Genomic DNA, 14893 nt, shown 5'->3' with positions numbered 1-14893 from the left:
GCAATTGTTGGACTTGACGATCCCAGAGGTCTCTTCCAACCTGATTGATTCTGTGATTCTGTGAAATCCTTCCTGCCAGCGTGCCCGGTGTCCCCTGGTCTGGGTGGGAGGGGGCAGCCTGGCAGTGGGTTGAGCTGGGGGGAATTAGGAAGGACTTGAAATAAGGGGTCAGAGGGAGTCTGCAAAGTGCAAAATGACTGTTAGTCTATATTTGGAGAACAGTTGCTTTCGTTTCTACATAAAACTGGTTGTGAGAAAAGGGAATTTGGACCAAAGTGATGCTGAGGGTTTTGTTTTCTCTCCCTCAACCAGCAAGGGTGAACATTGATGTTTCCACAGATGCGGGCAGGCAGCAAGGGGCAGTCAGCTGCTGCCGACACTCACATTTCCGTACGCTCTCACAACTGGAAATATTGCCTCCATATTGTTTCCAAATAACCAACATCAGAGGGTAATTAGAGCACCTTATTATCACTAAAGGACTGTGCCTACATAAAAATCACGCTTCACAGAAACACTCATCAGGGCGGCGTTGCTCTTGTTGGCCCACCTCTCCAAGATATCGAGGCACCTTGTTCCCACCAACCATGATGCCTGCCAAGAGCCCCAGCACCTCTGGGGATGCAGTTCCCATTCCCAGCTCTGGGACACACAGGGCCGGGGGTGCCCCACCTCCCTTGGGCCCACGGGGGCCAGCACACCTGGACAGCCCCTGGGAAAGGTGATGTCCAAGAGCCATGCTCCTCCGCTTATCTTGGCTCCATTCAACCATGGAATAAAACAACCACGGGTGTTTTTCCAACCTATATCCCTTGTCTTAACATTCCAATATAACACAAACCTGCCTAAAGCACTTGAGTCTTTATAGGTCCTGAGCATCACTATTTTTGATGGCTATGACTATGAGGCAGTGGATGGGAAACTCTCCCTGAGCCACCACCAATGGCAGTTTAAAGAAAGAAGAGTGTCTGGGAGGATTTTGGAAGCCAGGGCTTGGTATTTCATTGAAGTGCTGTGCCTGACAGGAGGGATATAAACACAGCCATAAAAGAGTTCCCAATGTCTAGTCCCTTTGTTTCAAATTGCGAAGTCGGTAAGACTATTTATTTCAATAAAAAGTCAAGGAAGCATCTTCAATCAAGTGACAGCTTGTTCCCATACTGTAATTACATTTGAAGCTCAATTACTATTGTATAAGTCAACAGCATAGACAGGATTATTACAGGTAAATCCCCAGGGATGCCAAAACTGGTACAGAGAGGTGGAAGGGAGAGTTCAATGTGGACTTTTATGGGTGTGCTCTAAAGCTGAACGCAGCCCACGCCAGGTCCTGCTGCTGGGTTGCGCTGGTCCTGGGCTGCACCCCTCGAGGTGCACATCAAATATCAGTCATGCAATTGCCAAAAAATCATATCTCCTCCCTGCAAAGATGCACGCGAGCATGTGTTAGCCCTGAGAAAAGCAATGCAAGCTGGACGTCAGCTTCTGGGGCTGGAGCAGGCACTGCACCCATTACATCTCTGGGTCCTGCCCTTACCTGGCCGCCCTTTGCTGTGCCGAAGAGCGGCTGGGCACTGCCAGGCGGCTGTAGCTGCGGGTGGAAACTCCAGCCCAAACGTGCATTTGCATGCTATTAGCTTATTAGCCTGCCGGATTGTCAAGTACCTCTTCTCCTCCGGGAAGGACGGCTTCTCCAGCTGCGGCAGAAGTTCACAGCTGGCTGGGCTGTGCTGGAGAGGGGCGGAGGGAGGCAAATCCCAGCACCGGCAGAGCTGAGAGCCTCCCGGGGTAAAGGACCACCCCTCCCCATCGCTCCCTGAGGACAGGGTCGGACACGTCTGCTGGTGTCCAGCTTGCAGCTGTTTTCCCTCAGCTCATCTCTAGTTACTGCCCGAGAGCTTCACTTCATCCTTGCGGCTTCCAAGTCCTTCAGCTGCTTCTCCTGTTTGTACTGAAGGAAGAGAAAAGGGACCAAAGCCTAAACTGTGTGTTCCCACTCCAGGGGACAAACAAGAAGAGTATCATCACATTTATTTGGCTTGTATTTCATGAAATAATTAAAAATATATCTTAAGTTTTGGAGAACCTGGGTGGTAATCCTGAACATGGGGGTTCAGATGGCACACCGCTGGGATGGTGCAGCGACCGTAACCGGCTTGAAGCCTCAGTACAGTGTAGGCTCAGGGCACTTTTGACTGTGATACACTTGTTGGAAAGCAGGGATGGGGTTGTTTTTTTTTTTTTCTCCATTTGAATTTGTTTGTGAAATTCAAAAGAAAATGGTGCCTCTAAGCTGCCAGTAGATAAGTCCAAGATAAAGAATATACTTTTCACAAAAAAACCAGGTACTGATGGAATTACTGCTCACACACACAAAAATCCCCATTATAATACAATCCAGAAATTACATGATAATTTTCTTTCTTAAAAAAAGGTATCTTTTCTTTATACCTCCTTGCCAAGTTATGTTCTGTCATGAAGAAATTTCTTCCCCTTGTCTTTCCTTTCTAGCTGCCTGTTCATGTTCCAGGTGTCACAGCTTCACACTTACATTTCTCTCCAGCTCTGCATGAAGCAACGCCATGATTGCACAAAGCAACAGCTTTTCGTAAGCTCTTCACCCTCCTGCTTTGAGTTTCAGGCATGGGACACTGTGGGAAGCCTGATGCAAAGGGTTTCAGTGGGAGTCATGGATTTGACCAGCTGCCCGTGACGAGCCAATGTGACCACAAGCTTTACCACGCCACCGCCACACCACGGCTGGTGCTCAGTGGCCAGCAGCACGGCGTGCTCCATGCCTTGCTTTCTCTTTACGTGTGCCAGTGGGCACGCAATGATGTCCCCTGGTGCTGGGCCCACATCCTATGGATGTGTGCTTATGCTCTAAAAGTCTTTTCTTCTCTGAGCAGAGCAGCAGCGACTGCTGCAGCTTCTCCTTACTGTGCTCTCAATGGGCTTTGGTCTCAGTGCTGGGGATCACCTCCAGGCACGAGAAACCAGCCCAGGCCCCATTGTCTCCTCTGCTCTTCATCCGCCGCCAAGGAAAGTGCCAATTAGTGCCAGCTGCGCTGGGTTCTTGTTGCAGGGCCGAGAGGGGGCCTGGATTCATCCCTCCCCTCTTGTTTTCTCTGTGCAGTATCTGACTCCCTTAGTCTGTCCAGGGATTTCTCTAAAAAAAAAAAAAAATAAATCCTTATTCAGACAGCTTGATGTTCAGTGCCCTATTTTGTTTCATATGTTTGAAATATAATAGATTAATATTAAAATAATGTGGTAATAACTCCCCATACTAAGAGGATGCTGAGGAGCCAGAGCAGCCTGGCTTGGGGTATTTGCAGCCCGCATGCCCCTCTGCACTTATTGGTCCCATGGCTGCTTTCAGAGTCCAGCACAACTTGCAGGAGAAAATCAAGAGGCATCTTCTACAAGTAAACTGGTGAGGCTGCGCCTTGAATACTGTGTTCAGTTTCGGGCCCCTCACTACAAGAAAGACATTGAGGTGCTGGAGCGAGTCCAAAGAAGGGCAACGAAGCTGGTGAAGGGTCTAGAACACAAGTCTTATGAGGAGCAGCTGAGGAAACTGGGGTTGTTTAGTCTGGAGAAAAGAAGGCTCAGGGGAGACCTTATCGCTGTCTACAACTACCTGAAAGGAGGGTGTAGTGAGGTGGGTGTCGGTCTTTCCTCCCAGATAACAAGACATAGGACAAGAGGAAATGGCCTCAAGTTGTGCCAGGGGAGGTTTAAATTGGATATTAGGAAAAATTTCTTCACGGAAAGGGTTATCAAGCAGTGGAACAGGCTGCCCAGGGAAGTGGTGGAGTCACTATCCCTGGAGGTATTTAAAAGCCATGTAGATGTGGTGCTTAGGGATATGGTTTAGTGGACTTGGCAGTGTTAGGTTAATGGTTGGACTCGATGAGCTTAGGGATATGGTTTAGTGGACTTGGCAGTGTTAGGTTAATGGTTGGACTCGATGATCTTAAAGGTCCTTTCCAATCAAAATGATTCTATGATTCTAGAAAAACTTCTGGGTTTCAGATGGTTGCCAGGACCAAGGTGCCACCAGAGTAAGCTGTTTGAGATGTCACCAAACAGCAGTGGCACATTTCCCAGCACAGGTTAGCTTGTTTAGCCATCATTCCCAAGTAATGGGGATCTTTGCTGGGGTTTAAGCCACCCCACAGGACTGAGCTGGTTAATATATGCCCATCCTCTCCCCACTGGCGTGGGGGTGCAGGGGTGTGCAGGTGTGTTTGAGCCTGATGTGGGACATCTGTCCTCCTGTCAGATGTCACTCTGGGCCTCGAGGTGCATCGGGGTTCACTTCGGCACCAGGGCACCATGCCCCCCTCAGGCCATCCTGTCCCGCTGGGGCTGCTGGCGCCTGAGCAGGACTCAGGTGATGCCTTTACAACCTGGGATGGTCTGAGCTGAGGCAGTACAAACCAGTCCGATTTCTAACAAGAGGTGACTTACCTTCAGGGTCACAGCGCAGGGCTCTGCATGGAGTCAGGCAGAAAAGCTGGAGGTGGAAAGGTTTTGCTATGGAGCGGGGGGCAAAGCAAATGATTTTTTTTTTCTGAAGCCATGGCTTCATCAAACAAACCGCTTTCCCCAGCCTGTCGGTAATTCCTAGGCGCCAGTTAGCTCTTCTAGATTGATAAATGGCACGTGGAAAACACCTTACCAGCCGTTTAGCCATAGCGCCTTTGCAATTTATAGCTTATTCCTTAGAGCCCCGCTAAGTCATTAAGCAGCCTTGCGGTTTGAGCGAAGGTTTAGGAGCCAGGAAAATCTGGGATGAGTCAGTTGCTCACGCACTGGTGACCTGAGCGAATCAGTTGACCTCCTTGTGCCTTGGGCTGTGAGACTGGCCACGAGGAGCCGGCTCCCCTGCAGAAGTCAGGGGCTTGCCCATCTCTGGCCAAGAACAAGCCCTTGGCTCCGGTGGCAACATACGATGCACGGCCTGGGTGTCCCAGCGCCAGGACCCCGCAGAGCTGCAACTGTTCAGGCTCCCGTGGTGAGGGTGCCAGCCCCAAGCCCTTTGAAAGCCAGGGAAAGACTTTCAGAGATTTCAGTGTGCTTCAGATCAGGACTCACTCGCTTCCCTCCAGCGTCTGTCTGGCTTTTGAATAGCTTGTATAATAAGTTATAAATTACAATTAAAACATAAAATGAAGAAGGGACCAGATGGCTCCAGGCAACATTTAAAAATACCAAGACTATTTCTAAATGCAGATCACCAGATCCAAAACAGCCCCAGGCAGACTTAGCTGAAGGTTATTTGCTGGTCTGGCTGAAAGGACATGTGTGGTCTCAGTCAGTTCCCAGAAGATGCTGTTAAAATTACATTTGCTGGCAAAGGCAGGAGGGAGGCCCACGACTTGGGCAGTCCTGAGGACACAGACTTTTGCTCCTCTCTTTTAAGGGGGTTGCTGAAGGTGTTGGGTGAGAAGTCATAAAGGCAAGTTGGATCAATGTCCATATTTCACCCTGAGGAAGGTGAAGTGCTGTGCTGGAGGTCGGATCAGGAGAGAGGAGCTGTGCAGTGTCCTGACTTCCCAACAATCTTCTAAGGATGTGGCTGCTCACACCGCAGGTATTACTGCTGTGGATACCTACCACCAGCAGTGACAGTGCTTTGTTCCCTTCTTTGCCACCTTATCTGACATAACTTCTGTCTCCAAAAATTTGGCCAGGTGGGAAAAATTACAGGGACCCCATAAGATAATTCGTTACTTGACTGGGGAAACTGTGGCTGTGAGCCTCTGGCTGAGGGAAGGCCATTGGAAAGGGAGCTCTCACCAATAAGACTAGACAAAATGAAAGGCATTTCCAGAAAAAAAGAAGGGATCTGACACCACCCGTACCTGCCTTGATTCAGTGTCAGTGCAGCTGAGTCACACTCAGCCCATGAGACAACTTTATGCATGTCCTCCTCGCCTTGGAGGTAATGAGCCTGCTGGGAAGGTGGGCATGGGTCTGCCTTCACAGGCTCGGCAGCCAAATCCCCCAGCCACCACGCAAGGCCAGGTGCTTAGAGATGCAACCTGCTATTATGATGATCACGCTGCAGAATAAGCTTCACATCCAGAGATTGCATTAGACTGTATTCCCCTCCCCTGGAGAGATGGGAACCAGCATGGCCCATGGGGAATCAGGTTCGTTTGACCTGGACGTAGCACTTGGGCTGAAGTTCGAGCCAGATGAGAACCAGCTAGCAGATACCCACCATGTCTTACTCACATGAAGACTTCCAAGCCAGGTTAGCTACCATGTCCAGCTCTATGCCACAGCTTACAGAGAAGTAGATGGATAAAACTCTATGGCCTGCACTATACAAAATGTTTGAGTAGATGATCACAATGGCCACTCTGATCTTTCTAGTTAATAGTTCCGTTTTGCCCTGTTAAAAATAAGCTTGATTATCATTTGCCCTCGGTTTTCTCTTTCCTCTCTTGTACACGCTTCCACCTCTCGCTTTCAGCTGGGCCCGGAAGCAGAAGTATCACGTTACTATGAGAGAAGCTAGTTTTGTGGTATTTCCATCCCATCCAGAGCCAGGAAACACAGGCAATTTTGCAAGACAGCTTGTACTCAGTAAATTTCCAGCTCAGTTTTTATTTCTGTATTTATTTAGATTTGTGCTAACCATGTAAAAGAGCACTCATCCCAAGTGAGGTGCTGTGGACAAACTTTCAAAAAAACAGATTTCATAGACCAAGGATCCTGAGAAACAGGCTTTTCACTGGACTGGTAGCTTCTGGCTAAGTCCTGTCTTCTGAAAAGACACCCAAGATTGACAGACATGGGCAGTCAACTTCTGATAACACTAACACTTCACAATAACTTGAGAGTAAACTTTTAGTAATTCCCACCAGTAAACCCACCATTTCTGACAACTGTTTCCTGAACCCTTGAGACCTTCCCTTGAACTTTTCTTCCTTCTCTTTCTTTTTGTGCATGATAAATTTTGTGCATGTTACAAATCTGTAACACCTTGCATTTACAACTCTCATAGTCTTTGGCTAGGTGCATGATACCCCTGCTAGCATCTACCCACATCCCAGCTGAGCAACCAGGGACCTGGGCAGATGTTTATGCTTGCATGAGAAGAGCACAATGGCTCCAGGGACCAAACTCTCCTCTCTTGACTCCTCTTCTCCTTCAGCAGCAAAGTTCTGCCCCAGGCAGAAAAATCTGCATTTCCCCTGGGACAGCAGCGCTCACAACACCAGCTGCTCTGCTTGTTTAGGTCTGTAGCCAACCCGCCCTTACTTCTGCATGCCAGTGTTCCCAAATACCCTCAGACTGAGTTGCGTGTGTGCAAACCACACATGCTCATACATAACACATACACCCTCAACTCTTAAAACAGGAAGATGAAGGGTTGGGAGGGGTTTTTGGAGGCACTGAGAATTCTGCTGTCTTTATCAAATTAGGGTGAAAACTTTCATGCCAGATAAAGCCACCATTACAGCTCCCTGGTGGGCTACAAATGGGCCTGAACCAACCTCAAAGCCAGCAAAAGTTGACTTGAAAAAAAAAAAACACAACCCAAACTCCGAGCCAACTGCCATCGTCCAAGACCAACTCAAGACTGAAAATGTGTTTTTTGGAACCCTGTTTCAAAGTTGCCCTGTGCTCTGCTGAACACAACTGAGAGTCTCTGCAGCAGAGCCTGAGTTAACACAGTTCCCAGGTGTTTCATGCCATAATGCTGGCGGGGCGGGGAAGAAAGAGCATGCGAATATACCCTTATATCTTTGGTAAGAAAGAAAATGCTCCTAGGAGAGGATTGTGAAATTCAGGTTGACATATCCCAGTTGAAGGCCATTACACAAAATTGTGACAACATGCGAGTCCACAGCTCACGTGGCAACTCGGTGTTACTGGGAACAAAGCCTACAGAGCGTGTTGCAGACTTCGGGCGCCAGAAGGGAATATTTTATAAAGGGATTTGGAACCTTTGGGCTGTAACTGGATCCCCACGCCGCTCTTGCCATCTGGATGACATTGCAGGGTTTTGAATGGGAGAGTGACAGGGGCCACGTAAAGCAATGCCTCGGTTGACCCCACAGCCTTGCACATGGGTGTGAGTGTTGCCTTGGCAAAGGCCACGTGGCTGCTCCCCGCTGCTGGCCACAGCCCTGCTCCCTGCTTCCCAAGGCAATGGCACAGCTGCGATGGTGTCCTCCTCCACCACAAGCCACCACAGGGCCGGGACTCAGCCTGGCTCAGGGAGTGGATCTCAGCTGGCTCCCACCACTGGGGCACGGTATTCTTCCAGCGGATTAGGTTAAAATTTGGAACAGAAGCCGTTCGCTTCTTCCTATCAGCTTTGCCATCTCCGCAGTTTGTTTAACAGGCTATAGATGGCTTCAAACTCCAGCCAAGGGGTTGAAGATTGTGCAATAACTTACCACAAGAAGGGCTGTTAAAAAACTTCCTGCTCATACCAAGTCAGATACTGAATGTGTTAGCTGACAACATGATCTATGACATTTAAACAGCGTTATTAAAGTCATAAGGACAGGACACTGCTAGTTCGACTGTGCTCCTGCGGATTTAGCTGATTGGTTTGGCTTCTCAGGTAATGGCCCGTGGTTCTGGACGTGCCCAGGTCTCACCTTACCTGAGTGGCAGCGGATGAAGGTAGAGACACAGTGAGAGGTGGGGGTCATGGAATAAAAAACCTACTGTACAAAAAAAAAAAAAAAGGTAAAAAAAAAAAGACTGTTTGCAGCGAGAGAAATACATTAAAATAGCAAAGTTATAAAGGCTATTTGTCTTGTGCCTTGCAGCTTCCTGCTCCGGATTAAAAACGTACAGCATATAAATAGAGCGGGCGAGTGTGAACCCATGACAGCAATACACTGCTCCACATCTAAAATCCCTGGAGCTCGAGTTTCTTTTGAGTCGTTTGGGATGATTTTGTACAAATACGGGACGTTCAGTACGGGCGCCTGTAACCAGGAGTCGTGCTGCTGGTCGCTCCTGTGGGCATCCCGGGACAGCAGAGAGGTTAGCAGCCTTAAATCTCAGTTTTCCCCTCTTAAAAATAAACTTGGCAGCCTTCCCCACAAAACAAGCACACTCTTCCCAAAGAAAACATCCTCGCTTGCAGATGCTTTTGTCACAGCGGCAGCGACGGTGGCAACAGAGGAGCCGAATTTGCTTGTAGGCCACTACCGGCATGAGCCCGCTGACGTCTGCGCGGCTGATGCTGGGGAAGATGTTTGCTCCCTGAAACGCCTTTTGAATTAAAATGTACCTTTGGGGAAAACATTTTAAAAAAAATACAAGCCTCGCCATTAGGTTCTCAGTTCCGTGTATGAAACTGCTCCTGTTTGGGCTTAGGAGCTTAGTTCTGGTTTGGAGGCTTTTTTTTTTTTAAATATGACTGTAATCTTAGGTTGAAAGTTTACTGTATGAAAACACATTTTCTTTTAGGTCATGCTTTTTGCAGAATGATCTAAGAAACCTAGTAGCAAACAAGCCCCTTTCTATTTAACTTTAAAGTCATACCACAGAATATAAAAGAAAGTTAATTCTACTCAGAAACTCAGCAGGTTGGTATAACAAGTGCACAGAAACAACAGCATGCTCTGTTTAATAGGATTTTTCTTATTCATTAATTAGCAGGCTTTTTCTTACCAAGAAGAGGCCTCATTCTTTTCCTCATAAATATTGACTTTCTGTAATAAACACAGCTGGGGGGAAAAAAGCCATGTATATGTCGTAGTTCTATCACAGGTTTGTAGGGCGCTTCCTTTTTTCAACAAGACCACAGATTTCCTCAGCCCGAGTTGGCTCAGTTGAGAGACAGTGGTTGTCGGCTGTTTGTCTTCCTCAATCCTTTCACCTAGAAGAGAGGGGAAAACCCCCGGTGTCTCTCTCAATGTGCTATTTGAAGGAGCTACATGAAAAAAAATAAAGAAAAAAAAAAAAGCAAAAAACTCACACACAGAAGCCCCACCCTAGTAAGAAGTCACAGCAAGCCTTCAAGCCTTTAACCTCTGCATCCCTATTATTTGAGGGCTGGATTCCCAAAATTAAGGTCTTAGACTGGCACCGGGAATGCGTGATGGACAGCGAGAGGCTCCTAAGCACCACCAGCAATTCTGTCTCGAAAGGCCGTTGGCTGTGAAGACACAGATCCCCTACATGAGCATGAACACGAGGTACGTATCGCATCCTCTCTGCTTCTTGCGAGCACAGCCGGCTGACAGCCCTAGGGACACGAGGATGGGATGTCATCTCACTCCTGCTGACTGCAGTATGAGTTGCTCAGGATGCTGAAAGCCTTGTGGTGAGTCACCAACTCCTCACATCAGACCTGAGGAGGCAGCGAGAGCTAACACGCCTCAGGCACCAGCAGAAAACCCTGAGTTAGTTCGGCTTGAGCCTGTTCCTCTCCATCAGTGACACTCACATCCGTCACAATCCCTGTGTCCACCCACCTTCAACCAGGGCTGTCCCTGGCCTACCACTTACGGACTAAACAAAAATCACTTGAGCAAATTATACACCCAACTGCCATCCAGCCCTCAGGAAAGGTGGCAATCCGACCCTTTCTCCTCAATGGAACAATTTGTGCCTGAAATAAAATAAATCCTCACTTTCATTGCTGGATTCAGCCTCCGTCCATTCAGGACTGCACTGATGCCATCTGCTTTGTCACTTAGAAGAAATGGATGCATACCCACAGCCTGGTCTCCCGTGAAAGACAACCAGCCTGGGTTTCCCAGCAGTCTTCAGTTCAGCAACACACATTTCCCCGCACCCCTAGCACCAAGAATAAGTGAGACAGACCTATATAAAATGACGCACTTTATTAAAAGTTACATTCAGCAGCAATGGACATATTTACTTAAGTAGATTTGAACTGTCAAGGAGCTTATAATGATAAATCCCTCTAAGGCATTAAAAGCTCTTAAATGTTTTAACTTCTTTGCAATCATTTCATATAAATAGGTAAGGTAAATGATGCTTGCCTAAGAAGAGGATACCCCAGCTGCATTAAACAAAGATATACATATAAATATATGTATAAAACAATGATTTTTTTTTTTTGTTATAAACTCATTGATGGGGATATTTCACAATCTTCAAGGCTTGGGCTGGGGCCCTGCAACTATTATTCCTGTAAGAAATCTCCTGTTTAACATACCACATGCGAGTGTACAGATTGCTCACACGGATGAGAGCTGCAGGGTAGGGCCTAAGCTTTGGCAGAATCAGCAAAAATGTCAAAATGCTCAGTGAAACATATTTACAATCTGTGCAAGAAGCATCACCTACTGTTATTGATTACAGAGGTCTCCCTCAGAAGCTATCAACAGGAGAAAGGCACCACGGCAAAGGCTAATTGGCATCTGTTAGCTCTTCATTTTTGACGTTGCAGCTCTCCCTTCTGAAGAGCAATATTTGGGCTCTTGAGCCTTCGGACATCATTTGAGGTGTGAGACAGAGAGAGCACCAGCAGCACGCAACTGGAGGCCTGAGCTCAGGGCACAAACGCATCAAGTCTCAAGTTTTTCCAGCTCCAACAGCATAAACCTCCCTTGATGTGCAGTGGTTCATTTGCTTTTTCCAAGTGCAAACGAGAAAAATGCCAACCACTTCCAGTATTGGCCAGCCACCCACCCTCCAATAAATAGTGATCATTTAATTTATCTTCATTCCATTAAACTGTGCTTTATGCCTCTAATAAATGTATGTGTGAGGAAGAGGAAATTGCTGCTGAAACAGAAGCTGTGACTAGATCTGATGAACTCCATAAACTAATTTGAATTAATACAGCTGCAGGGTCTGATTCTCTACCAACTTACTGCTGACTTTATGTTTTCTTGCAACTCCTTTGGCTTCATGATGTACCGTAGGTCTAGGCAGAAAGGCAAATCTGGCTTCATGTGACACCGGTGGCTGGTTACTGCACGGCGTGTGGCTGATGCAAACTCCCAGAACCAATTCACTGCAAGTCTCTCCGTGGTAAACGCCAACTAGTACATGAAGCCCCGTCCTCACTGACAGATGAGGCTTATGGAAGGGGTTTTCACCACCACAGCAATGCTGAAGCAGTAACACCACGACCTCATACACATTTATGCATGAAGGAAAAGCACACTCCAAGCTTTATTCCTAAAATATCCCAGCCGTTCATTGAAGACAAGTGCTTTTCTGTATTCTGCTTTGACCTAGCAGCTTTCCTACTATCAGCTCCCCATGCCACAGCCGCATCCGCTCTGCTCTGTTGGCTGATCTTTAGAATGGAAAAGGTTACTCCAGCCTTGGAAGCAAACATGCAGCATTGACCAGCTCAACCCAGCTCCCGTTGCCTCCACGCACTCCCTCTTCCTGGGAAGCAGCTGATGTCTGGCTGCAGCAAGGCTGAGAGCCCGACACCCGCAGAGGAGTTGTAGACAATTTGGTCTCCCACTGCTCACTTTCATTGGCCTTGCACCATTCCTGATAACCACCACTTGCTCTTCACCTTAGCACATGGAGGCAGAGCGCAGGCTGGATGTGGGAGATTTTCTTACAGGAACAATAGACCCTAAACCTGGAAATGGCCATCACCTCTCACAACCAGGCTGCTCTATGGACTAAAGGACAGTCAACAGAAAGAGATTTTCTTTCAGTAAAATACACAAATCCCTGCTTTCCACGCAGTATTTTTGAAGGACACAATTGAAGCCAGTGAGAAATGTTTTAATGGTAGAAGAATCAGACCCTAAAGCACATTATTTTTATCTCAGCCACCTCACTGGCACCAAAAAAGAGATGGCTTCCAAGAAGAAGCTTGAATTTGGAATGAAGAGAGGGAAATGCCCCTTCCTTTCCTTTAGATCTGTTGGTTTGAATTGTACCTTAAATAAGACAACAGAACTTCTTCAGGGAGAAACTAGAAATAGTGGAGCCAATAATATTTTCACCTTTAATCAAAATGGCTTTTATAACAAAATGGAAATGTTACAGAGGAAAAATGATTGCAAAAACATTTTGGTTTAAAAAGTGACTCCACAGAACGGAGGTGCATTTTCAAATGCACCAAGGACAATTAAGTACGTGAAACCCACTGAAAATGAAAGTGAACTGGGACCACAACTCCCATTTGTGCCCCCAAAATCTTCTCCTAAAAAAGAGCCCTCTTGGGCTCTGTGGAAACCCTGTAACTTTTCTTTTAAAGCCATCCCAAGAAATACAGAACACAGCAGAAACCTGCAGAGCTGACTCGCCTGCCGCCTGTCATAGAGCCTAGAGCTGGAAAGGAGCTCCTCTGGCATCGCCCCCCCTCCCACACCAGCCAGGCCTGTGGGGAGAGAGGCCACTCCTGCAAGTCCCTGAAAGAGGAAGGGTGGGCAAAGGCAAGTGAAGCCCATGAGCTTTTAGCTCAGAAGCAAGCTGGCAAAATATGGTGCTTATTTACTCAAGTCAACTCTCACTGAAGATGAGTTTATGGAAGGTAATGACACCATTACAGCTCCATACAGAAAGACATTTCTAAGCTTTTTTTCTTTTTTTAAATAAAATCCCATACGCGCTTCAAACTACAGGTACAGGGTTTTTTTTTCTTCCTGAATCCTCCATTGGAATTTGAATTTAAAACACAGTTTAACTCCTCAGTATGTGAAATCTCACGGCCACGTTAATCGAGAACATCTGAAGCCAGGAGAAAGAAATCACTTCCAGTTATGTTGTCAGTGTTATGTGCATAACATTCCCACAGCTGAAGATCCATTGTGCTCCACATTATAAATAAGAAATTGCATGGTGACAGCTAAAATTCAAAAGCATTAACGTTTCTCTTTGCAACTCTTTTTCTAGTTTTTTCTTCCTTTTTTTTTTTCAGTCTTTTGAGGTTTCTCCCCTTTCCCTCCTAGTAGAAGTTACTTGAAGCAACATTTTTGCTTACTCAACTGACATATTTACGGTAATTAAAAAATAGTAAATGCCAAGCAAATATGACTAACGTTGCTATTTGGCAAATAAGCCAGAAACGACTTCCACTGATTTCAAACCAGGCTGTCGTATTCGTGTTAATAAACGTTTTCCCCTCTTCTGCTCATCTTGGTTAATCCCAGTGCTTTAGGGAGAAGTCTCAAGGCAGCTCTAAGAACGCAGCCAAACACTGCCCCGACCTCCGTCGCGCACAGCAGCTACCACCGAAGCCATCGAGTTGCAGAGCACAAACGCAGCTGAATCGGGGCCCCGCGAACGAACACAAACGAGCTCCCTTGTATTTCTCGCGTTCTAGGTTGTGGTCCCTTTCAACCATGAAAAACAGCTACAAATTGTTCCCAGAGCTAAACTACTTAACATCTTGGCACTTGGTTGTTTTTAACTTTGTAACAATAGGCACTGTTCACTCCTCTCAATCTCAGTTTTTTCATTCTATAATAAAGCAGGAATACTGATGAAAGGCTAGTCACGGCTTCTCCCCGTGGTATCAGGGTGGTGGCATGTGATGATTCACATGGGGTGTGTTTGATCCAAGAAAGCCCAGCCTCTGCTTATTCTTCCTTTGTTCTGTCATCTAAGGTGGAAAGGCAGAGAGACATGAGTTGAGATTTTTTTTCTTTTTTTTTCTTTTTACTACTATTTAGCAGTCACAGAGCAAGATACACATAAGCAAAACAACAGGGAGTGGAATTATTTTCTTCAGCACTGAAAATTACAAGTAAGAGATGCTTTTGAAGTGGGAGATCTGTTTCCTGGGAAGTATGGACATTTTATTCTCATTTGTACATTATTCTTATCCAGCAGCAGGTCTTACAGTGTATTATTTGCGCTGCTATTGTGTTGTGTAGCCCTGCAGAAGGTCAGCATTTGCACTTAGTGCTGTACGATCACAGAATTAAAAGATGGTCCCAGCTGCAGAGAGTTT

General features: G+C 46.7%; 1 protein-coding gene across 1 annotated transcript in view; it reads right to left on the bottom strand.

The window, feature by feature from the left end:
- Positions 1 to 10823: 10823 nt before the first annotated feature.
- Positions 10824 to 14893, bottom strand: part of ITPR2 (inositol 1,4,5-trisphosphate receptor type 2) — a 268093-nt gene continuing 264023 nt past the window's right edge. Inside the window, exon 57 of the mRNA XM_068402385.1 lies at positions 10824 to 14542. Coding sequence (XP_068258486.1) covers positions 14456 to 14542 — 87 coding nt within the window. The 3' untranslated portion in view covers positions 10824 to 14455. The remainder of the gene's footprint in view (positions 14543 to 14893) is intronic.

This window comes from Nyctibius grandis, chromosome 5, assembly GCF_013368605.1.
Source record: "Nyctibius grandis isolate bNycGra1 chromosome 5, bNycGra1.pri, whole genome shotgun sequence".
Lineage (NCBI taxonomy): Eukaryota > Metazoa > Chordata > Aves > Nyctibiiformes > Nyctibiidae > Nyctibius > Nyctibius grandis.
This window is presented reverse-complemented; position numbering and strand designations above follow the sequence as displayed.